This window comes from Geotrypetes seraphini, chromosome 1, assembly GCF_902459505.1.
Source record: "Geotrypetes seraphini chromosome 1, aGeoSer1.1, whole genome shotgun sequence".
Lineage (NCBI taxonomy): Eukaryota > Metazoa > Chordata > Amphibia > Gymnophiona > Dermophiidae > Geotrypetes > Geotrypetes seraphini.
The window spans coordinates 196,012,488-196,036,912 of NC_047084.1; the positions used below are offsets into that span (position 1 = coordinate 196,012,488).

At 41.5% G+C, this 24,425-nt stretch overlaps 1 protein-coding gene across 1 annotated transcript in view; it reads right to left on the reverse strand.

Moving 5' to 3' along the window:
* LOC117359952 (EF-hand calcium-binding domain-containing protein 6-like) overlaps window positions 1-24,425 on the reverse strand; it is a 177,208-nt gene that overhangs the window by 112,164 nt on the left and 40,619 nt on the right. The window contains exons 6-9 of the mRNA XM_033943447.1: window positions 17,155-17,331; window positions 16,460-16,501; window positions 13,063-13,200; window positions 8,078-8,178 (exon numbers count right to left, since the gene is read on the reverse strand). Of these exons, the coding sequence (XP_033799338.1) occupies window positions 8,078-8,178; window positions 13,063-13,200; window positions 16,460-16,501; window positions 17,155-17,331 (458 nt within the window). The remainder of the gene's footprint in view (window positions 1-8,077; window positions 8,179-13,062; window positions 13,201-16,459; window positions 16,502-17,154; window positions 17,332-24,425) is intronic.

Genomic DNA, 24,425 nt, shown 5'->3' on the forward strand with positions numbered 1-24,425 from the left:
TTGGGGGTCCCGGAAGGGCAGGAAGGAAACAATATGGTCACCTTCCTCGAAGCGTTCATCCCCAAACTGCTGGATCTTTCATTCACCCACGACTTTGAGATTGAGCGAGCCCACCGGTCGCCATCTTCCAGGCTCCCACGCGACCGTCGACCGCGACCCATCGTGATGAAAATCCTGAGATACCCTCAAGTTATTGCTATACAACAAAAAGCAAGATCTATGGCTCCCATTACTTATGAGGGTAACCGGATTCTTATTCTCCCGGATCTTCATAAGAACACAGTCAAAACCCGGCAGCAACTCCTAGCATTCCGTCCCCAGCTAAAGAAGATGGGCGCCCGCTTTGGCCTCTTTTATCCGGCGCGGATGCGGGTGACATATTTAAACCAAACAAAAGACTTCACCGATCCGGAGCTCTTGGCCACCTACATAGAAGAAACTTCGCCCACCCCGATTGACAATGTGTGAGTCTGATCTGCCCTGCTCTGCTAACAGAAGCATGGCTGTGCTTTAAAGAGTGACTCTCTACTTCAGAGCACCGGAATTTTCCTCACCACGATGCATTACTTCCTTTTGTAATTATGGCTCAAGTTTTTTTTCTTTTTGCACAATGTCTGCCTACTCTCCTTACCTCTACTGCACTCCTCTGCACCACGAGCTGACAATGTGCTCTCTGTTTGTTTCCTTTCCCGCCTTGGGCCTCGGCACCATTAGATTTAATGCTGCCTGCATCTGTTTCGGCTCTCTCTCTCTAGCCTCTCACTGTGTGCGGCTGCCTTCTGCTTTCTCCTCGGTCACTCTGACACCTTGTTTTCACTCACAGCGTGCTCCTGTATCTGTTCAGCCCTGTTAGTTCTGCTTCAACTGTTTTTGCTACCTGGATTGTTATGACTGGTTATCTTTCAATTAGCCTAATAGGTCAGTTGTTTACTCAAGGTTTTACTGCTTGAACTTGCTGATATCCTGTTTTTGTTTTCCTGCAGCAAGAGCTCCTGTTTTCACAGTCTTTGTCAATAGGTTTGCTGGTGTGTGCTGTCCTTCGGCCTGGGCCTTGGCTTTGGCTTCTCAGCCCACCCATATTTTATGGCCTGCTTCTATTTAGCAGGGGGCTTTCTCACCTTTTCCAGTATATTTTATTGCTCTTTACTTCTTTCTCTCTTTATTGGTATTTCACTGATATTTATCACTCCTGTTCTATTTACTACAGATATGTATGCAGTTTCTGATGGGTATTTCATTCCTTATATTTTATATGCAGACAATTATCAGATTCTTTTTATTATCTTCAAATGTCATTATCAATAACATCTTTGAATGTCAAGGGTCTTAATAATGTAATAAAACAACGGAAGTTAATGTCATATTTGGATGATATTAAATCTGATGTTATTCTGCTACAGGAAACTCATCTTAATTCTGCTGACTCTGCCAAGTTTACCAAACGTGGTTTTCTTCCTCCCCTTTTCTCCCCTGCTGAGGATGGTAAGAATGGTGTCATTACTCTGGTGAGACAACATCCCTCCATTTCCACACTTTTTAGCTCTCATGATACACATGGTAGATGGGTAAGTGCTAAGCTTTCTATTTCCAATCATGCATTGCGAATCATTAACATCTATGCACCTAATATTGATTCGCCAGATTTCTTTCATAATATCGCCAACCATATATTGCAGGATCCAGATACTCCCGTAATAATAGGGGGGGGTTTTAACCTCATTTTGGACCCTAGTAGGGACTGGAAATCGCACGCCCCCTATAAAAAATCAAAATCATGGTATGCATTGCATGATATTATGACTCAGTTACAACTAACAGATCCTTGGAGAATCCACCATAGGGATGATGAACAATTTACATTCTTTTCTGCCCCCCATGCCACATACTCCAGGATTGATTATTTCCTTGTCAGCACATCTATCTTAACACACATTCTTTCATCTGACATTCACTCCATAACTGTTTCAGATCATGCTGCCATTACAATAAATTGCACACATTTCTCCCTAGAACCTCGCAGTAAGCAATGGCGGTTTAATTCTTCACTCCTTGCTGAGGACCATTTTTCGGATTGCATTAGTGCTGCCATTGAAGAATTTTTCAAATTCAACATTCCCACACATACTAATTGGATTGTTACCTGGGACGCCTTTAAGGCATTTATTCGTGGCACTATTATTCAATTCTCAGCCAAACTTCATTCTTCTCAGAAAACTGCACAACGGGATCTGGAATCCCGCATTCGTTTGGCTGAGTCCATCCATATCTCTGATACATCTAATATACAAGCTCTAACTGATCTTCGCAATCTTAAATTGCAATACAACTCTCTTTTAAGCTCCTCTGCTGCCAACTCTGTTTTTGTTCAAGCATCCACATATTACGCCGACAATAATAAACCGGGTCATCTACTTGCAAACTATCTGAAAAAATCTCAAGATAAGATTACCATATCTTCTATTAAAGATGTATCTGGGCAGTTATCTACAGACTATTCCTCCATCTCTTCTGCCTTCCATGATTTTTATCAACAACTATATTCATCAGAAACCTCCCCCTCTATTCCTCAGCTTACCTCATTTTTATCTTTTCCCCATCCTTCACTCTTACCTACCGAGACGTCTCCTCTCTCCTCTTCCTTCTCTGCTCAGGAACTCCAGGACGCCATTAACTCTCTAAATTCGAATAAATCACCAGGCCCCGATGGCATTACTGTTGAGTTTTACAAGGCCTTTCTTCCTACTCTGCTTCCACATTTGCTATCTTTCTTTCAGTTTCTCTGCAATCAGGGCGATTCTTCAGGCTCCTTTACAGAGGCTACCCTTATTGTGTTTCCCAAACCCGGCAAAGACCCCCAAGATGTCAAAAACTATAGACCTATCTCTCTAATTAATGTGGATGCTAAAATCTTTGCTAAAATTCTTGCTACCCGGCTCCAATCTGTTCTTCCATCTCTTATCTCCCCTGATCAATCTGGCTTTATCCATAACCGATACTCCTCCAATAATACCCGCCTTTTGTCACATATCATCCACCACACTACATCTCATCCAGACAGACTCTTGATTATGGCCCTCGATGCTGAAAAGGCCTTTGATCGCCTAGAATGGCATTTTCTTTTTCATATTCTCCGTTGGTATGGATTCCCAGATCCTTTTATTGATATGATCAAAGTTCTATATTCCCACCCGACGACTCGGATTATGATTAATGGCCGTACCTCGCAACCTTTCTATCCATCCCGTGGCACCAGACAAGGATGTCCCCTATCCCCATTACTTTTTAATCTCGCTCTGGAGCCGTTATTAGCGGCTATCAGACACGACCATAGAATTAATGGCTTCCAGTCTGACCAATTTTCAGTTAAACTCTCGGCCTATGCAGATGATATCCTGCTCTACATCACCCCGGACTCTCTTTCTCCTGTTCTTGAACAAATTAGACAGTACTCAGCCATATCTGGCTATAAGCTAAACATAACTAAATCAGAAATACTTCCGCTAAATTGCATCGATGTCCAAACTGATGCAATTAACTCTGGCTTCATATGGTCCCCTACCAAAATTAAATACCTTGGTTTATTCTTTGGTCCTACTCTCGAATCCACATTGAAACTTAATTCTGATTTCATCTTCTCTATCATTCACACTTGTACTTCCAAATGGTCCCCCCTCAACCTCTCCTGGTGGGGCAGACTTTCTACAATACGAATGATGATAACTCCCAAAATAAATTATGTTCTCAGTATGCTTCCATGTCTTTTTTCTCCCTCCGTCTATTCTCGTATTGAGCGTCTCCTTTCTTCCTTCTTGTGGCACAACAAACAGCCCCGGATTGCCTTGCGTAAATTAAAGTGTCCTCGGGACCAGGGAGGTGTCAACTTCCCTAGCTTTCGGGAATACCATTATGCTTTTCTATTATCTCAAGGCTCCCTATGGTCTAATCTTTTCCTCATAAGCACTCCGCCCACGTGGTTATCCTTAGAGCATTCTTTACTCGATCCGTACATCATGCAACATGCACCTGCCATTCCTCTGCCTTCAGAGGCCAAACGCAATCCGATTTTACATAGTACTTGGCAAACACTTAACCATATTGACTCCATCTCAGAGAACAAATTAGCTGATTCATTAGCGGCACCTATTTGGCATAATCCCAAACTTAAAATTGACAATTCCGTGGTACTTTGGAAATCTTGGCAACAGCAAGGTCTCTGTACTATTGCGCATCTTATCAACGCGAATAAATGGATTACCTTCTCGGACATTATGGCAAAATTCCATATCCCTCCCACCCAATATTTTAATTGGATTCAGCTGCATCATTGTCTTACTGCGAGGTTCTCATCTCCCGCATCCTTGCATACTACTCCTGACCTCCACTCAAAGATACAACTTTTCTCTGCTTCCAAAGGTCAATCTTCAAATTGGTACAAGTATATGCAGGCAAAATCATATCCTTTCCTCGTCGAATCCATCTCTAAATGGGATCCGATGTTGCAATCCCCTATTACCGAGCAATTATGGTTGGCGTTATGGCCCAGATTATTTAAATCCCTTCATTCAGCCTCTCATAGACAAACAGCTCTTTTCCTCTATCATAGAGCCTTCTGGACTCCTATTAAATCAGCCAAAATAATGAAGTCCTCAGTTAACTCTTGCTGGTCTTGCAAAGCATCTGAAGGCTCCTTGCGGCATATGCTCTATGATTGCCCCCATTTGCAGATTTTCTGGAATTCGATCTGGCACACGATTTCTAAAATTTTCTCTTTCACTGATCCTTTCTCATTTGATATTTTGATTCTGGGTTCCTCGGCACTCACTGCCCATCTATCTGTGTATCATGACCGCCTTTTTACCCTTTTATTAATTCTAGCCATTCAACTTATTTTACATAATTGGAAAGATTTTACAAAATTAGATTATAACCAATGGTGGAATTCAATGTGCCTCCACAATAAATTTGAACGACATATGGCTGACCGCCATAAATCTAGAGCGACTTTTGATAAAACTTGGTCGATTCTGGCAAACATCAGCACTTAGACCCTTGACCATAAACCGGATCATTTACCTATAGTATTCTGGTTTGATCTTTCCTTTATTTTCTCTTTATTTTATTTCATACTATTTTGTCATTGTCTGCTGACGATATACAGTCACATGTGCACTGTTTTAGCGTGGACTATATTGTATCTTATCTCTCTCGATTTACTCCCTTCACTATCCCATACGAAGCTTGTTCCTCGTTCTTATAGGCTTTTATGATGTGCATACTAACATGATTGATATACTGTTTACTGTTTATTTATCTTGTTATTGCCACTTCTTATTATGTAATTGAATATACTGGATGGGTGTCATCACCCGGTTTATAACCTGTGCTTCCTTGGAAGCTCTTCTTTTTGTACTTCAGTTTTTTTATGTTTTCCAAAAACCAATAAAAATTTTTTTTGAACTGAAAAAAAAAAAGAACTATGATCCAATATTTTCCTTTAAAAAAATGTTGGAAATTTTTAAAACATTTTTTAATGCCAGACCAAGAGTTTAACTTAAGGTGTACATTTCATTTCTTACAATTTATGATGTTGGTAAATCATAATCAAGAAGAGCGACTAAAATGGTGAAGGGGCTGGAGGAGTTGCTGTACAGTGAGAGATTGGAGAAACTGGGCCTCTTCTCCTTGAAAAGAGGAGACTGAGAGGAGACATGATTGAAACATTTAAAATACTGAAGGGAATAGACATAGTAGATAAAGACAGACTGGTCACACTCTCCAAAGTAGGGAGAACGAGAGGGCACTCTCTAAAGTTGAAAGGTGATAGATTCCGTACAAGCGTAAGAAAGTTCTTCTTCATCCAGAGAGTGATGGAGAGCTGGAACGCTCTTCCGGAGTCTGTTGTAGGGGAAAACACCCTCCAGGGTTTCAAGACTAAGCTGGACAAGTTCCTGCTAAACTGGGACATACGCAGGTGAGGCTGGACTCATTTAGAGCACTGGTCTTTGATCTGGGGGCCACCGCGTGAGCAGACTGCCGGGCAGATGGATCACTGGTCTGACCCAGCAGCGGCAATTCTTATGTTCTTCTGATTTTGTTATAATTTGCAAACCTTGATAGAACATTCTTGCCACAATCTGATGACATTACCTTGCAGGCAGTACCCCAAGTGAAAGAAGACAGTGAGAAGGCCAGGGCCATAGCAAGCCATAAATACACCCTGTGCAATCACACACTATGACACCACCCTCCCCTTCAAAGAGTGCCTCCCTACTTTCCTCCTGCCTTATCCCAACACACAAAGTAGCATCTCCATTCATTCACTCTTCCCCTCCTCATTCTCCAAATCCTGACCTGCAGGCAAAAATCTATGCCCAGCAAGCACATCAATACACTGTGGAGCCTTCCACTCAAGCACGTCCAGGCACTGCAAAGTCCTGGCTACACAGCAACAGGAAGAGGAAGTGCGCATTAAAGGGGGTGGGACTCATCAATGCCTGGAACGCACCTTAGCAGGAGACTCCACAGAGCACCACCGTGCACCACCGTGCACCACCGTGCACCGTGCACCACCGTGCACCGTGCACATGATCCCTCACCCACAAATGGAAGTCTCAAATAAAAGGGTACCCCAGGAGCAGGAAAGGGATAGGGAGAGACTGTGGGCTAGGGGGAGAGGACAGAAGGGAGACAGCAAGGCACTCTGTGCTGCAGCCTATACCCAGTTCTGCTGCCCCTGCCTCTCTTGCACCCTGTGCACTGCCCACACATACCTAGCTACAGCCCTGATGATGGTCACTACCATCTACTCCTCCTATTCCCTGGACCCATATGACCTAGCACAATATGGCTGTCACCTCCCTCTCCCATGGCCAGTACAACTGGAGATATCATCTCCTCCTTCTATTGCCCCTCAGCTGGTCCTACTCCAATAACATCATTTGACTTCATCATTGAAGCAAAATCAACTGAGGGGCTACAGAAAGGGAGAGGGAATGGGGACTTGTATATTGCCTTTTTGTCATTTCAAAGCTGACATGCAAAGCAGTGGGCATTGGAGGATTAAGCAATTTGCCCAGGGTCATAAGGAGCAGCACCAGGATTTGATCTCACAACCTCTGAGTGCAGAGGCAGCAGCTCAACCAGTGAGCCACAGCCCTTCCTCAGAAAAAGTGATACTCTTTGTAGCCATGCTATTTTTGGAGAAAGGAAGCTGCAGCCATGCTATACAAGGCCACATGAGCCTAGGAAGGAAAGAAAGGAAGAGGCAGCAGTCATGCCATTATCCTCTACCACTTGAGGCCCATTCATTACTAGATCAAACCTGAGTCCATTACAGAGAATTAATTCCAAATGTGGTCCTGTCAGAATATGATAATGAAAGCAAGCACTTATGGATGTAAGGAATAAGATATTAAGGTGAGGGAGAGTATCCAACATAACATTAGAGAGGCACAAGCCTAAATCACTTCCAACCTTATCCTTTCCAAGTCCATACATATGTAGAATTCACTATCACTCAAATGGAATATCTTCCTGATATCTATAATTTTAATGTATGGAGGTCAGTTAACTGATAAAGCAGCTTTGTAGTTGAAGGTGCTACCAGTCAGGTAAATCTGCCCTTGTTTTTTATCCACTAGTTCTGCCCAAATAGTGCTGTGTCTACACACTGTGCAAAGCAAGCAGGATGTTGCTGAAATAAAGCATAAATCAGTACACCAGATATTTCATTTTATGTTTTTATTTGTGTTATCTTTCGGCAGCATACTGTAGGTCCCTATAAGAGTACTGAGAGGGAGAGAAAAGGGGAGAGTGAAGAGAGTGACTGGTGCAGATGAAGAAGGGAATGAGAAAGAATGAGAGAGAGAGAGACACACACACACACACAATATACTGATGTTGTAATTTTAATAAAGTGAAAAATAGAATACACCAAAAACTTTGCCTAAAATTTATTTTCACAATATACATAAATTTTAAGTGCTCTCCAAACAACCAATTTCTTGAAAAAATAAATACCCCAAATCACAGCTTTGAAATACCTAAGATCAGAAGCCCTAATCATTTTTATATATACCTGGAACGTCAATATGGTTTGAAGATCCATTTCGAAACTCAATTCCCAGCTTTTTGAGGAAAGAATCACCTTTCAGAACCCCTGATCCGTCCATGTCATACCTATAAGTGTGAAAAAAAGCCTTTAAAAATTGTTTTTCCTACATTGCATTATGAAGTTTCTGATCTTGGTTTTACTTCAACTGCTACCCTGAAACCTCTGCGAACTTGAAAAATATTTTGCTACTGAATGGAACTTCAGGTGAACAAGCTCATCAGTCAGGCTGCAGTAAGGTCTGGTACACACTTCCATACACTATAAAGAACTAACAGCATAGATCTCTCCTTTTTAAAATACTCTTTAATGGTGCAAAACAGCATCATGCGATATCAATATCATTATTTGACTAATAAACAGAAAGATGTGGTATCGGATTCTTAGATGACAAAATAGAAAAATCCAACTCAAATGTCGTCTAGCTAGAATTAATCATATCCACAACCACATGCAAGCCACTGTTTCATTATAAAAGCATTTCCATAAATGAGTATTTGATTTTAGGTGCCAAGAAGGTGCTTATTTGGAGTCTATTCTACCAGAGACAGGCTCTTTACACTGAGTATTTTTATTTGTTAATTTATAAAATGATTTGTTATTTCTCTTGTTTCAAATTTATATCTGCTATCTTTATATTTTGTACAGTATTAGAGGATATGCACCACTGTTTCTGTGGTATTGCATTGTATGCAGACCCTGGCTTCTTTATGGATCAGTTTATGTATACATATTTCTATTCCCCCCACCTCCATTTTTACAAAACAGTGGAAGAAACATAGAAGCATGATGGCAGATAAAGGCCAAATGGCCCGTCCAGTTTGCCCATCCACAGTAACCATTATCTCTTCCTTTCTCTAAGCGATCACATTTATCACAGGCTTTCTTGAATTCAGACAGTCTCTTGTCTCCACCACCTTCTCTGGGAGACCATTCCACACATCCACCACCCTTGATGTAAAAAAAAGTATTTCCTTAGATTACTCCTAACCTATCACCTCTCAAATTCAACCTATGCCCTGCCATTCCAGAGCTTACTTTCAATGAAAGAGACTCACCTCATGCACATTTACACCATGTAGGTATTTAAATATGGTGTGGTTAACCCATTTTTGAAAACAGCATTTTGTTCTTGGTGGAGTTTTTTGCCTATGAGACAGAATTTGACTGGCTTATAACCTGCTGGGTTGCCATCTGATATTGAAAGCATTTTTTTAATGCAGTTGAGGCTTTTTCTCCACTATTAGTAAATGTCCTTCAGTGGGTATCTTCCCCACTAGGCTAATAAATTCCCAGTGAAACAAGGTCACATTATGATTATACCAATTATAAAAAATGCTAAAGAACCCTCTAATGTAGCATCTAATTCTAGACCTATTGCCAATATCCCTTTGGCCACTAAAATATTGGAAGGGTTAGTAACTACTGAACTTACTACTTACTTGGAGAAATATAATATTCTTCATGACAACCAATCTGGCTTTCAGTCAGGTTACAGTATGGAAATAGTCATAGCTTCACTGATTGATCATTTGCACTTACTTTTTAGTCAAGGTTCAAGTATTATGATTCTGCAACTTGACTTGAGTAGTGCATTTGATTTGATTGATCATTCTATTCTTTTGGACTGTTTAGACTCCATTGGAATTTCAGGCATTGTCCTGAATTGGTTCCGTGGGTTCCTGGGAAAAAGATCTTACAAGGTGTTGAAGGATGATAATCTCTCTTACGGCTGGGACAATTCTTGTGGAGCTCCTCAAAGCTCCCCTTTGTCCCTCACCTTGTTCAATATTTATCTTGTTTCATTGGGAAACCTTTTGTAGAATCTAAAGCTTAAATTATTTATGCAGATGACATCATTATTGTCATCCCGCTAATTTGTCTTACATCTGAGCTTATAAATTCCCTATCAATCATTCTAAATCAGGTTGAACGTTGGATGTCTGCTCTCAGATGAAAATTAAATACAGAAAAGACTAAATTCTTTTTAGCAGCCCCTAATGATAAAATCAAGGAAACTATGATACATGTGAATGGGATGGATTATAATAGTGAACAAACTCTAAAAATACTGGGAGTAACTTTGGATAAACATCTTACATTAGAAAAACATTCGGACTTTGTGTTTAAGAAAAGTATTTCAGTGCTCTGGAAACTCTGTACTATTAAAAAGTACTTTGACGAAGTCTCCTTTTGTCTGTTAGTGCAACCATCTATCCTGAGTATTCTCGATTATTGTAACATTATTTATTTAGGCGCTCCCAAGAAAATTATTAGAAAATCGAGGGTGGTCCAGAACACGGCCGTCCGCCTTATTTTTGGCCTACAGAAATGGGAACATGTTACTCCCTCTTATCAAAAGCTCCATTGGCTGGCATTTGAATCTAGAATACTGTTTAAGTTTTCATGTTTCTGTTATAAAACTACATTTGGTATGCTACCGAGTTACCTTAACCTTCACTTTAATCTGAGCTATTTCCTAAAAGAGTTCTCAAAGAATACATTTGTTTGCGTACCCTCAGTAAAATTTTGCCAGTATAAAAGTTTCTGTGAAAGAACCTTTTCTTTTCAGCCAGCTAAATTAAATATTTGGCTTGCCAAGTTTGTGTTAAAAGCCTCTTCTTATCTTGATTTTAGAAATCAAATAAACTAAATTATTCAACAGGCTAGGGTCTTAAATACATTTTTACAATTTTATTTTTATTCTTTGTAAAATTCTCCACACTCTTTTATATCGCATGTATGTATTTCCTTCCATTGTATACCTTTTTAAGTGGCTTAATTTTTTCTAAATAACTTGCACTGTTTGTATCATGTCCAATTGTTGTGAACCGCATAGAACTTTCTGGTATGGTGGTATATAAAAATAAATTAATTTTATTATTATTTATATTTTTTGAGATTGGATTTAAATGTCTCTATCATATCTCCCCTCTCCCGACTTTCCTCCAAAGTATACATATTGAAATCTTTAAGTCTGTCCTCTTACGCCTTATGATGAAGACCACACACCATTTTAGTAGCCTTCCTCTAGACCGACTCCATCCTTTTTATATCTTTTTGAAGGTGTGATCTCCAGAATTGCACACAATATTCTAAATGAGGTCTCACCAGAGTCTTATACAGGGGCATCAATACTTCATTTTTCCTACTGGCCATACCTCTTCCTATTCATCCTAGCATCCTTCTAGCTTTCGCCATCACCTTTTCAACTTGTTTGGCCACCTTAAGATCATCACATACAATCACACCCAAGTCCCGCTCTTCTGTCGTGTACATAAGTTCTGTACTGTAGTGTACTGTTCCTTTGGTTTGTAGCACCATCCAGCATGCTGAATGTTCTGCGCTGCTCTGACGGTCATACAGTTCCTATGAGCATTGGAGTAGCGCAGAACATTCAGCACGCAAGCCAGTGGTAAAATCATCTTCCATGCTTTTGTAAAAAGGGAGGGAGGGAGGGTTAGTTTGTGATTACTTATTCCTTACTGGGCGAAGGTGATTCTGTGTGTATGAAAGACATGGTTTTCTCTTAGCATTAAACAGCCTTATTTGGCAAAATGCATCAGGTATGGTTCTTGGGAGCACCTTGCACCTTGAATAAACCTAATTTGAATCTCCTTATTGTCTGCTGATCTTCTTTTGTTTCACGTTGGATTCTTTGGTGGACCACTTGCCTTGTTGTTTTGTTACAAGTTAATATTCATGGAGTGGGATATACTAGAGGAGTTACAGATTTGGTTGTTTATACATACATATGGATTACAGTTGGACGACATAGAGTGAGGCAGTTGAGAGGAGTTGCAAACTTGGTTATTAATATAGACTTATGTTTCACATAGTATTACTGCTTTACAATGCATTTGAACACTTTTATATATGTTTGGAAAGGGTTTAGAGTTAAAGTCCTGGGCAAGTAGGTGGGAAGGGAAGGAAGGGAGATTTGTTCAGAGATGTTTGGGGCTTGCATAGAACTAAAACTACACTGGCACTGGTACGGTAATCTTTGTTGTTTGTTTTGAATTTTATAATAAAAGAAAAAAAGAAATACAAGTGGAAATAAAAAAAACAGGTAAATGAATGGGGGCATGGGTGGGGCATGGGCACAGCAGGGCTAGGGGGCCCAGTGTACTTGTGTGCCTAGGGGCCCTCAAAGAATTAATCCTGCCCTGGGCGTGGTTTGACTTAGGCGCCAGTAGGCACCTAAGTTAGGTGCACTCAGGCTAAGAAAACCCTGGCATAAATGGAAGTACGTCTAAGGTTTTGTTTATTTTTGTTAAATTTTCTATACCATTCTCCCAAGGGAGCTCGTAACGGTTTACATGAATTTATTCAGGTACTTAAACATTTTTTCCAATGCTTACCGGTGCCTAAGACCACTTAGGCACTGCTAGGCATGCAGATGATTGACAACTATGCTCCTCAGCGCCTAGAACTTAGGCACTGTTTATAGAATCAGGGTCATAGTGCGTACCGATCATTAGTGCATGCTAAAATTGTTACTATACCTTAATAAAAGAGCCCCCTAGTTACTAATAATTGAGGTTAATACAAAAATATCACATCTTAACAGTATTACTGTCCATATTTATAATTGTTTCCTTACATGTATAATGCTCATATGAACATAAGAATAGCCTTACTAGGTTAGACCAATGGTCCATCAAGCCCAGTGGCCCATTCTCATGGTGGCCACTAGTACCTAGCCAAAACCCAAGGACTAGCAATAGTCCATGCTACCGATCCAGGGCAAGTAGTGGCTTCCCCCATGTCTTTCTCAATAACAGACTATGGACTTTTCCTCCAGGAAATTGTCCAAACCTTTCTTAAAACCAATAAGAACATAATTTCTGTTTCCAAGGGTGTAGAACAACATATCAGATTTTTTTTTTGTAATTGAAAGTGCCTGTACTCCAAAGTGTAGTCATCAAATACAAAAATGAATAAAATTATACCTTTTCCAGAGCTTTTCAAACTCTTCATCTTCCATGAAAAATCCCAGCTGATTCAGCATATTCCTAAACTCAGGTGCTAGAATCCTTGCAGCTCCTTCAGGGTTTTTCTGTGGTATAAGATTACTGAGATCCAGGAACCTACATTATAGGGACGATATGTTTATTGTTGATCCCTGGAAACAGAGAAAAATTATGGCAGACAAAGACCATACTGCCCGCCCCGCCCGCCTATCCATAAAAGCTACTAAACTAGCTTCCTCTCTGTCAAAGATCCTAGGTGCTTATCCTATGCTTTCTCAAATTCTGATGCAGTCCTTATCTTTAGTAACTCCACTGGGAGGCTGTTCCATGCATCCAGTCATCTTTCTGCAAAAGAATTATGTCTTTATTTACTGAGTCCACCCTCGTTAATTGGTGGCATCTCTAAACAGAAATATTTGAAGTTGCAAGCTAGTTGTGAGGATTTCAATCCAAAATGGCATTTTTGAACTTTCCACATCGTTCCCCTCACTTTTTAATCAGCAATATAAGACACCATTGCCTTCTGTGCATAAAGAAACCTCTCCCAGATAGTATAGGCTACAAGGTTATACACCCCTCATGCCTCCATCACTTTTCAATGCCTTTCATCATCTCTCCAGTCTTCCAGGTCATTCATATCATGTCTCAACTTTCCCCCCTATTTCATCCCCTTCTCTTACCCCATTTCACACCCTTGTCCATTTTCTGAACCTAACAATACATTCCTACTTATAACTACTATTGCCAAGTCTTAACTATTCCCTCAAAATTCCCACTCCTATCTATAATTTCCTGCTATGCACCCCCCCCCCCCCCAACTATTTCCTTCTCAGTTAAGGTTACCATATGGATTCAGAAAAAGGAGAATGGATTGAGACATCCAGGTTTTACTTCCATTGCTTTCAGTGGAAGTAAAACTTGGATGTCTCAATCCATCTTCCTTTTTCTAGAGCCATATGGTAGCCCTACTGTCAATCATCAAGTTCTCGTCTTCTTCTGCTCTGTTCACCTTCTCTCATCCTCATCACTCAGCCCCCTTCTTCGTGTGCTCTATTTCCCTCCCCATTCCCATGTTCCCCTTCTTCCCCCCACCCCTGAATATCACCCATCTTCTGCTTTGTTCCCCCCACCCCACCCATGCCATTCATCTTCTGCTCTTCTAGGATCTACTGTCCAGTTGATATTTTTTCTAAATCTATGTCTGCTTTTATTGCCTCTGTGTCCCTATCTTTCCTGTAAGCCATTTCCCCTCTGTTCCACTGTCCCCTTTCCATGTTCAGCATCATCCTTCCAACCCAGCCAGCTGATTAACCGTTCCCCTTAACTGTATCCATGACATCCTGTTTATCTGTCTTGGCTCTTTAGATTGTAAGCTCTTTCGAGCAGGGACTGTTTCTTCTTCTTTGTGATTCTGTGCAGTGCTGCGTGCGTCTGGTAGCGCTATAGAAATAATTAATAGTAGCCAAAAACAAAGATCTTCTCATACTTTTACTAACCTTCCCTAAATGTTTTTACCTTGAATGTTTTTCTGTCCTTTTAACGATTGTAGTTCTTCCCCACCTACCCTTCATGTTCCGGTATGTCTGGTCAGTTTGAAATTATATCTATGTATCTTAGCATTGTAAAGTTTTTACTTTTGTATTTCGTCTAGAAACCTTTGGATAGCTGATTCTATCAAATTTTAATAAAACTAAAAAAACAACAACTAGTAGTTATCCCTGTCTCTCCCTGTACCCAGCTTCTTCCTTTCACTTCCCTTCCCTTTCTCTTGCACCCCACCCTGAAAACTTGATAGGACTAGGTGTGTCCCAAGGATCTGCTTTACATCCCATTGAAGGTACAATCTTCAAGACTGCACACAGTACACCAAATGAGGTCTCACCAGAGATAGATGCAGATGTACTATGACTTCCTTTGCCCTACTGATTATTCCTCCCCCTGTGTACTCAAACTTCTGGCTGATTTTTGTTGTTGCATAAATAAATAAATATCTACCTGTATGACCACCTCAGGATCATCAGATACAATCACCTCCAACAACTTCTCTTCTTTCAGGCACAGATGTAGTTCACGCCCTATACAGTACAACTCCCTTGAATTTTTGTAGGCCAAATGCACGACCTTGCAGTTTTTAACATTAAGCCTTAGCTCTCATACTCTAGACCAGTGATACATAACTGTTGTTGAGTCCTTTTTAAGAATCTGATGAAAGCTATGCCCCCCCCTTCCCCAGAAATATTCACATAAACACAACTTTGTATGCAATGAATACAATGTACTTTATTTATCGAGATTTGATTGTCTCATACATATATGACATGCACAAAGTATTATTAAACTTTAAAGTAAACAATTTAAAAAAACCACTCCTTTGTATGCAAATAGTAATGACCACTCATAATTATGAAATACAATCCTCTTGTACAAATTAAAACAGATCTACTACTACTACATTTTCTACTACCATTACTGCTACTACATCTACTCTGTCATTATCTGCGAGAAAGATCAGTAGTACCGGGCTGTATAGTGAATATAAATATTAATTTTTATCTGACCTTCACGGACCCCCTGAAACCCATCCAAGGACCCCCTACAGGTTCATGGACCCCAGGTTAAGAACCCCTGTTCTATAGACAGTGGCATAGTGAAGGGAGGAGGTACCTGGGGCAGTGGCAACTGGCATCATCACACCTTATGTCCCCCATATTCTTACCTGCCACATGCACCCCATACTATATTCCCCACTGTACCCTCCACTCTTCCCCCACATACCTCTTTAAATCTTCAGTAGCAGTGAGCAGCATCTCCTACCAGCTGCTCGAACCAGCCTCAGCTCTTCCTCTGATGTCACTTCCTGGTCCCGCAACCAGGAAATGACATTAGAAGAAGAGTTGAGGCTGGTATGGGCAGCAGGTAGGAGATGCTGCTCACTGCTGACAATGATTTAAAGAGGTGGGTGGGCAGAGAAGAGGAGAGGTGCCAGAGCCCCCACCAAGACAGCGCCCAGGTTGGTCTGCCACCCCACTGTATACAGATCACACTTATAAACCTAACTTTAGGTATGAGCACCTATGCTAGCTCAATGGCTGGTGTAAATGCTCATGCCTAATTCTGGAATTTGAGCGCACAACTTATAGAATACCAACTAAGGGCAGATGTGTAACTGCTAATTGGTGTCAATTAGCTCCAATAAAAGCCAATTATTGCTTTTTAACACCAATTATTGTCTTATTATTAACTTAAGTTAGGCATGCACACACTAGTTGCAAATTTGAGCAAGCAACTTTCTAGATTTAGGAAAGCTTTCATCTTTCATTGTAATGAGTTTGCTGGCCAGCTATTCAAAGCACCAACAGATATTTCTAGAACTTACCCCACTCTTGAATGATATACCATATAACAGTGAAAATAATTCCTGGATCAAGACAACAGCAAGCAGAAAATTATCTTTATATTACATTCCAAAAAGCCCTCTGAAATGATGAACAACCCCCTCCCACCCCACCCACACCACCATTCTGTTTAATTGCAAGTCATGAGTCAACATAGAGAAGAGAGTCTCTGCATCTGTTCTGTAGGATTCTCAATTGCTAAATGCATATATAGGGGAGAGTGTGGCACTGTGGTTAAAGCTACAGCCTCAGTGCTCATTGTGACCCTGGACAAGTCACTTAATCCCCCCATTGCTCCTGGTACATTAGATAGATTGTGAGCCCACCAGGACAGACAGGGAAAAATGCTTGAGCACCTGAATAAATTCATGTAAACTATTCTGAGCTCCCCTGGGAGAACAGTATAGAAAACTGAATAAATAAATAGATATGTGCTTCACAATGCAACCAATACAGTGCACTAGCAGCTGGCTAACCCCCTCCATTACAATGCTGAGCTAGCATTTTTAGCTCTGGCCACTGCGGTAACAGCTCCGATGCTCATAGAATCCCTATGAGTGTCCGAGCTGTTACCGCTGTGGCTGGCGCTAAAAACGCTAGCGTGCCTTTATAAAGGAGGGGGTAAGGTACACATGCACTTTCCTACACAGGCCGCAATTAATTCTGGTGCTCCTACCTCTGCTTTGCTTTCTCCTTGAGTTGTGTGTGAACCTGCGAGGCTGTCATCATGATCCTCTCCGTCTGTCTTCTGTTAACAGGGTCCAGCCAGGCTGGAAGCCCTGATGGCACAGGATCCCGAAGAGCAGCATATAACTCTTCAAATTTTATTATTGCCTTGTCATTTAACTTCAGCCTGTCACAGAGAACAGCACAATAATCTCCATTGGTCACACTGCTTTATTTTCAGTGTGAACAGCGTTATCTGTTCAGAAAGGTTTGAAGACAAAGTCATAAAGAAATCGCTTTTAGGTTTTTCTTCTCACCATTTCTATCCATGGTTGAAAAAGACAGTATTAATAGACGATCTAGTATTTCTGCAATATAATTTTTTTAATGCATTTTATTCATGCACAAACTATATTTCTTCATAGAGAGAGTGGTTGATCATTGGAACAAGCTTCCAGTGCAGGTGATCGAGGCAAACAGCGTGCCAGACTTTAAGAATAAATGGGATACCTATGTGGGATCCCTACGAAGGTCGAGTTAAGGAAATTGGGTCATTAGGGCATAGACAAGGGGATGGGTCAGTAGAGTGGGCAGACTTGATGGGCTATAGCCCTTTTCTGCTGTCATCTTCTATGTTTCTATATTTAGGATGATATTCAGAGCAAATTATGGTTTAATTTTATTTACTATACCGCCCTTCCTTAGGCAATAACAGAGTGGTTTACAAAATTACAATTAAAATAGAAAGGAACTCCACATTCATAAAAAAAAGGCAAGGGATAGCACAGTTAGGGGCCCTTTTAAACTTTAATGTGCTCTAAACACTGCGCATCCTATTTTATATCTTTGGACAACATGGCACTGAGCACATGCTAATGTCCATTGGTGCACATTAAGCTTTTGTAAAAGGGCCTTTATGTGTTTGTTGGTGACCATATAACTAACCTGAAATATATGAAAAATATCAGGTGATTTAAATCACTATGGGATCCTTTTATAATGCCGTGGTAGAGTTTCAACTGTAGGATGGCAAGATAAATGCTCCAACATTCATAAGAATCCTATGAGCATCGGAGCATTTACCTTGCTGACCCGCAGTAAAAACCTTTACCACAGCTTTGTAAACGCCAGTGTAAATGGCCTCATATTATCTATATAAAAAGAGGGTGAAAAAGGCAAAAAGTTATCCAGATAACACTAATATTCAGTGACTACTGTGAAGCTTAATTCCAGGTTTCCATATCTATAGCATCTTATATTTGATGCTCCCTAGATCAACATTTCTTACCATTCCCACACTCCCTGGCAAAATTAAATCCCCCCCCCTATATTCTCCGACATCAATAGGAATGTCCTTCTCATCCTTGTAAATCTCCCAATATCAATATCAGCTTCCTCAAACTCCTCTTGGACTCTCCTAAGCAAACACCAGCTTCTCCTAACACTGCTCCCCCCAACCCCTTCCCCCAGCATTCCTGGCAGACATTAACTTCTGCTAAACACTGTTGCACCCCCTGACAAAAGACATGAGACCTCCATTCCCAAACTCCTGACAAATGGCAACCTCCCCATAGAAGACTCCCATCCCTGACTCTCCCACAGGTCTCCCTGGTGTCTAGTGTATGTGTGTGGGGAGGGGGAGGGGGGGTTAGAAATGATCCCCAATCACTCCTGCTCCTTCTAATGCTGAGTTCAAGATGGCACCAGTTGACCTCTTAAAGTACTACTGATAAGGTTTAAGCTTCCAAATAAAGGCATAAAGCACTCTTATTTAGCAATTGTTACTAACAGTAATACCGCAAGGCTATTATTAGAATTTGGTTGGCATCAGTATGACCCCCAGTGCCAGAAGGGGCCAGAATGCTTGTGGATCACTTCTGACTCTTTCCCCTCTCCCCATAAGATTTCAAATGGGGTCATTGATAGGGGTCAGGGGATACAGTGATGAAGAGGCTTATGTTTTTATTAGGGAGATGTGGGGATGGAGGGGTTCATGTCAATGTTGGAAGGGTGCAGAAGGTTTTGAAGGATATTTTATGTTGTTATTGGAAAGTGCGAGCAAAGCCTATATCTGTGTCAGGAAGTTTGGGATTTTCAAGGGACAATAATGTTGATTTTGGGGTGGGATTGTGGGAATGGGGGATATCTGTGTGAGCTGGAGCTGTGGTCAGGTGTAAAAATCAACACAGAAATTTTTAGGTCTACACAGGTATTTCCCTTGTCTAACTGGGAATACACAGGGCTTCTTCTGTTTTCTCTTTTCTTTCAACAGGTTCATAATCTTCTGCAGTTGTAGTATGTCTGGGAAATCTCATGTCACCAGAGTTGTTGCCTCAGCTATAGCTTCAGCCACTGTGCAGACAGAAAATATGTTCCAAGGAGAGGGGCTGGTTCCATGTTCAAGATGTCTGCAGCTTGAATCCATCATGAAAGAAGTGCAAGAACTGAGAGAGAATATGACAAGGTTGAGAAGCATCTGTTAAAATGATAAAATGCATCGATGAAATACTTCATAAAAACATCAAAGATCTCCAGCAGTGGAAAGAAGAAGCTGTGCTGAAAGAGGACAACTGGACACAGATCCTGAAACCCTGCAGGATCAATACTATGACTTCATGTACCCTCAAACTGAAGAACCAGTATGCAGCCCTGGAAGAGGAGAAGAGCATCCCATGGACAAGAGGAACTGAAGCTCGAAATCCCCAAAGTTGCTGGACCTCTAGGAAGCAAAATGTAGAGGTGATTGAAAATGCCTTTCTGAGGGGTACAGAGGCATCCATCTGCAAACCAGACATGATGTTCTGGGAGGTGTGCTGCCTGCCAGACACCAAAATTCAAGATATTAAGGAGAGCTTGCTGAGATTCATCAGGCTTAATGAATATTATTTGATGTTGCTCATCCATTTTGGCACAAATGATCCTGCTAGATACCCCTTCTAATATATCAAAAGTGACTTAATGGCTCTAGAAGAAAAGATGAGGCAGATTGGGTATACAAGTTGTATTTTCATCAATCCTCCCTGTCAAGGGTAAAAGACCAAGGCAGAAAAGCTTCTATCCTGGAGATGAATATGTGGCTGTACTGATAATTTCATCAAGAGCGTTTCAGCTTCCTGGATCATGGGATGATTTTACAAGAACTGCTGAACAGAGGTGGTGTCCATCTATCAAAAAAGAGAAGAAGCATCTTCAGCAACAGACTAGCTAACCTACTGAAGAGGGTTTTAAACTAGAATTGTCGAAGCTGGGTGATAAGTCTCCAGTTAAGTATAAGCCCAGTGATCCGTCAAAACCGCACTGACAATCCCACGGCAACATTTACGCGCAGGACATATGCGCGCCACCACTTCTGCCGCTTTTAAGCCTTTCTGTTAGCTCTGTGAGGTGGAGTGTAGAAGTTTGGGGTTTTCAATTTACAATTCCTCACGCTCCTGTTGGGGGTGTGTGGGGGGAATCACCCCCACTACACTGAAAACTCCCGAACAGCAAAAACGGAAAGAAAAACGGGAGTTATCAGTGTACTTGGGGAAGAATTCCCCCCCTCACAGCGCTAACGGAAAGGCTTAAAAGCAGCGAAATTGGCGACACACATATGTCCTGCATGCAAATGTCACCACAGGATTGTTGGCGCGCCAAAGTCCAGCGTGCTTTTGACGTTATACCATAACCCATCAGGTAAGTGAAGAATTAAAGACTGCTACACAAATGAGAAAAAGAGGCAACATCTGGAAAGCAGTGTATACTAATACCTGTAGTATGGGAAACAAGGCTCTGGATCTAGAGGCTGTGATAGAGGGGCTCAATCGAAAGTAAAGGTTCTAGACTTTACAAAAATAATTTTGTTCAGATGGGAGATTATGTCAGGGAATTGTTGTCTGGATGGGAACATCTGGAAGAAGTAGGAAAGCAGCGAGCAAAACTGAAAAGAGCTATTGTAATGGCAACAAACCATTTTGTAAGGAAAGTAAGTAAAAGTAAGAGGAAAAGAAGGCTGCTTTGGCTCTCAAAAGTAGCAGATGAGAAGGTAAGGAAAAAGAGGTTAGCCTTTATAAACTACAAAAGATCGAAAACAGAGGAAGACAGGCAAAAATATCTGGAAAAGTTAACAGAGGCTGGTTGAATACTCAGGAAAGCAAAGATTCTGGATTCTGTGTTAGGAGTCACTGCCCAGGTAAAATATATAAGTTTTCATTGTTGAGGATATGTTGAAACCCTCATTTCAATGTGCGGTGGTTGCTAAGAAAGCAAATAGAATGTTAGGAATTATCAGGAAAAGAATGAAAAACAAAGATGAAAATGTTATATTGCCCTTGTATCGCTCAAATACTGTGTGCAGTTCTGGTTGCCGTATCTCAAAAAAAGATATAGCAGAATTAGAAAAGGTATAGAGAAGGGTAACAAAATTTATAAAAGGGATGGGTCAACTTCCCTGTGAGGAGAGGCTAAAGTGACTAGGGCTCTTCAGCTTGTTCGGAGGCTGGGGGGTGTCCGGCAGCAGGGACTGGGCATCCCTCTTGCTGGTGAACATTGCAGGGGGGTGGGGGACAGGTTCCCCAATTCTCTATCCAGCGCTTATGACAGACGCCGATTATAGAATCATGGTGTTAGGCGAAGGACTGGCCCCCTCCTATGTCTAAAAGGTCTTGTTTTGGGTATTTGGAACTTGGGCAAATTTGTGGTCGGGTATATGTTGTAAAGATAGACATAGTGGTGATCTGGGCAATTAAATGCCTGGATACAGTCACTGAGGCACAAAATCCATATATACCGCGTTATCAACAAGGGAACAAAGAGGAAAAAGAATAAAGAACCGGCGTGGCTCACTGTAGAGGTTAAGGAAGCGATCAGAGACAAAAAACCTTGTTTAAAGAATGGAAAATATCAAAAACGGACAAAAACTGGAATAACCTCAAACAACATCAACGCAGGTGCCATAAGGCAGTGAAAGGGGCCAAAAGAAACTACGAGAAAATAATAGCCAAGGAGGCAAAAAACTTCAAGGCATTCTTTCGATATATTAAAGGGAAACGACCTGCGAAGGAAGCGGTGGGACCGTTGGATGACCAAGGAATAAAGGGACCGATAAAGGAGGACAAGGCAATCGCTGACAGACTGAACACGTTTTTTTCGTCAGTATTTACCGAAGAGGATATACACAGCATATCAGAACCCATCAGGCTATATGCTAGAAGTGAAAACGGGAAACTGACAGGGTTGACCGTCAGTTTAGAAGAGGTATGCAGGCAGATTGATAGGCTCAAGAGCGATAAATCCCCAGGACCGGATGGCATCCAACCGAGGATCATCAAGGAACTGAAAGGGACTATAGCTGAACTGCTTCAACTAATAGCCAACCTGTTGATCAAAATGGGAAAGATTCCGGAGAATTGGAAGGAGGCAAATGTTACGCCAATCTTCAAAAAAGGTTCAAGGGAAGACCCGGGAAACTACAGACCAGTGAGTCTGACCTCGGTACCGGGAATGATGGTAGAGGCGCTGATAAAGGACCGCATCATTGATCACCTTGATGAACACGGTTTAATGAGGACCAGCCAGCACGGTTTCAGCAAAGGCAGATCTTGTTTGACAAACTTGCTGCACTTCTTCGAGGAAGTAAACAGGCAGATAGACAAGGGCGACCCAATCGACATTGTATATCTCGACTTTCAGAAGGTGTTCAACAAGGTTCCGCATGAATGACTACTTCGGAAAATTGCAAGCCATGGAATCGAGGGTTAAATACTCATGTGGATTAAAAACTGGCTGGAGCATAGGAAACAGAGAGTGGGGGTAAATGGACAATACTCGGACTGGAAAAGCATCACCAGTGGGGTGCCGCAGGGCTCGGTGCTTGGACCCGTGTTCTTCAACATCTTTATAAATAATCTGGACATAGGTACGACGAGCGAAGTTATTCAGAGTAGTGAAGACGCAGGGGAATTGTGAAGATCTGCAATGTGACATAATCAGGCTTGAGGAATGGACATCGACATGGCAGATGAGGTTCAATGTGGACAAGTGTAAAGTGATGCATGTTGGTAACAAAAATCTCATGCAAGAATATAGGATGTCTGGGCGGTACTTGGAGAGACTTAGGAGTTCTGATCGATAAGTTGATGAAGCTGTCCATGCAATGTGTGGCGGCGGCGAAAAGGGCAAACAGAATGCTAGGAATGATAAAGAAGGGGACCACGAACAGATTGGAGAAGGTTATCATGCCACTGTACCGGGCCATGGTACGCCCTCACCTGGAATACTGCGTCCAGCACTGGTCGCTGTACATGAAGGACACAATACTACTCGAAAGGGTTCAGAGAAGAGCAACTAAAATGGTTAAGGGGCTGGAGAAGTTGCCGTAAAGTGAGAGATTAGAGAAACTGGGCCTCTTCTTTCTTGAAAAGAGAAGACAAGGGGACATGATCGAAACATTCAAGATAATGAAGGGAATAGACTTAGTAGATAAAGACAGGCTGTTCACCCTTTCCAAGGTGGAAAGAACGAGAGGGCACTCTCTAAAGTTGAAAGGGGATAGATTCCATACAAACATAAGGAAGTTCTTCTTCACCCAGAGAGTGGTGGAAAACTGGAGCGCTCTTCCAGAGTCTGTCATCCTGGGATTCAAGACAAAGTTACACAAGTTCCTGCTGAGCAAGGACATACGCTGATAGGGATAGTCTCAGTCAGGGCGCTGATCTTTGAATAGAGGGCCTCCGTGTGAGCAGACTTGGGTCATCCCTCCCTTTTAGAATCACTGAGATCTGGAATAACCTCACCTCCCCTCTCCGAACCTCAAGCTCCCTCCAACTCTTCCGCAAACACCTAAAAACCTGGCTATTCTCAAAACTGTAACACTTCCCTCCTCTTAGGCCTCTCACCTTCCCCCTTTACACCTAACTCTTTAATCTCTCCACTGTAGTTCCTCTCTCATCTTTCTTCCTGTAAACCGTGCCTAGCTCCGCATTCGTGGAGATGGTGCGGTATATAAACCCAAGGTTTAGTTTAGTTTAGTTTAGTTTAGACTGCTGGGCATGATGGACCACTGGTCTGACCCAGCAGCGGCAATTCTTATGTTCTTAGGCCATTCTCAAAAAAAGTAACATTTTGGACGTTTTTATCAAGAATGGACATTTTTCTACTACTGACTTTGTGCGACTAGCACCTTAGGCCAAAAAAGAACTTAGAAGGGTTAAAAAAAAAAAAATTATGCCTCTCCACCTCTCTCCATTGATTTCTGTCTAGTGCAGTTTGGCTTAATTCTTGAAGGATTGCTCTGCACCATTT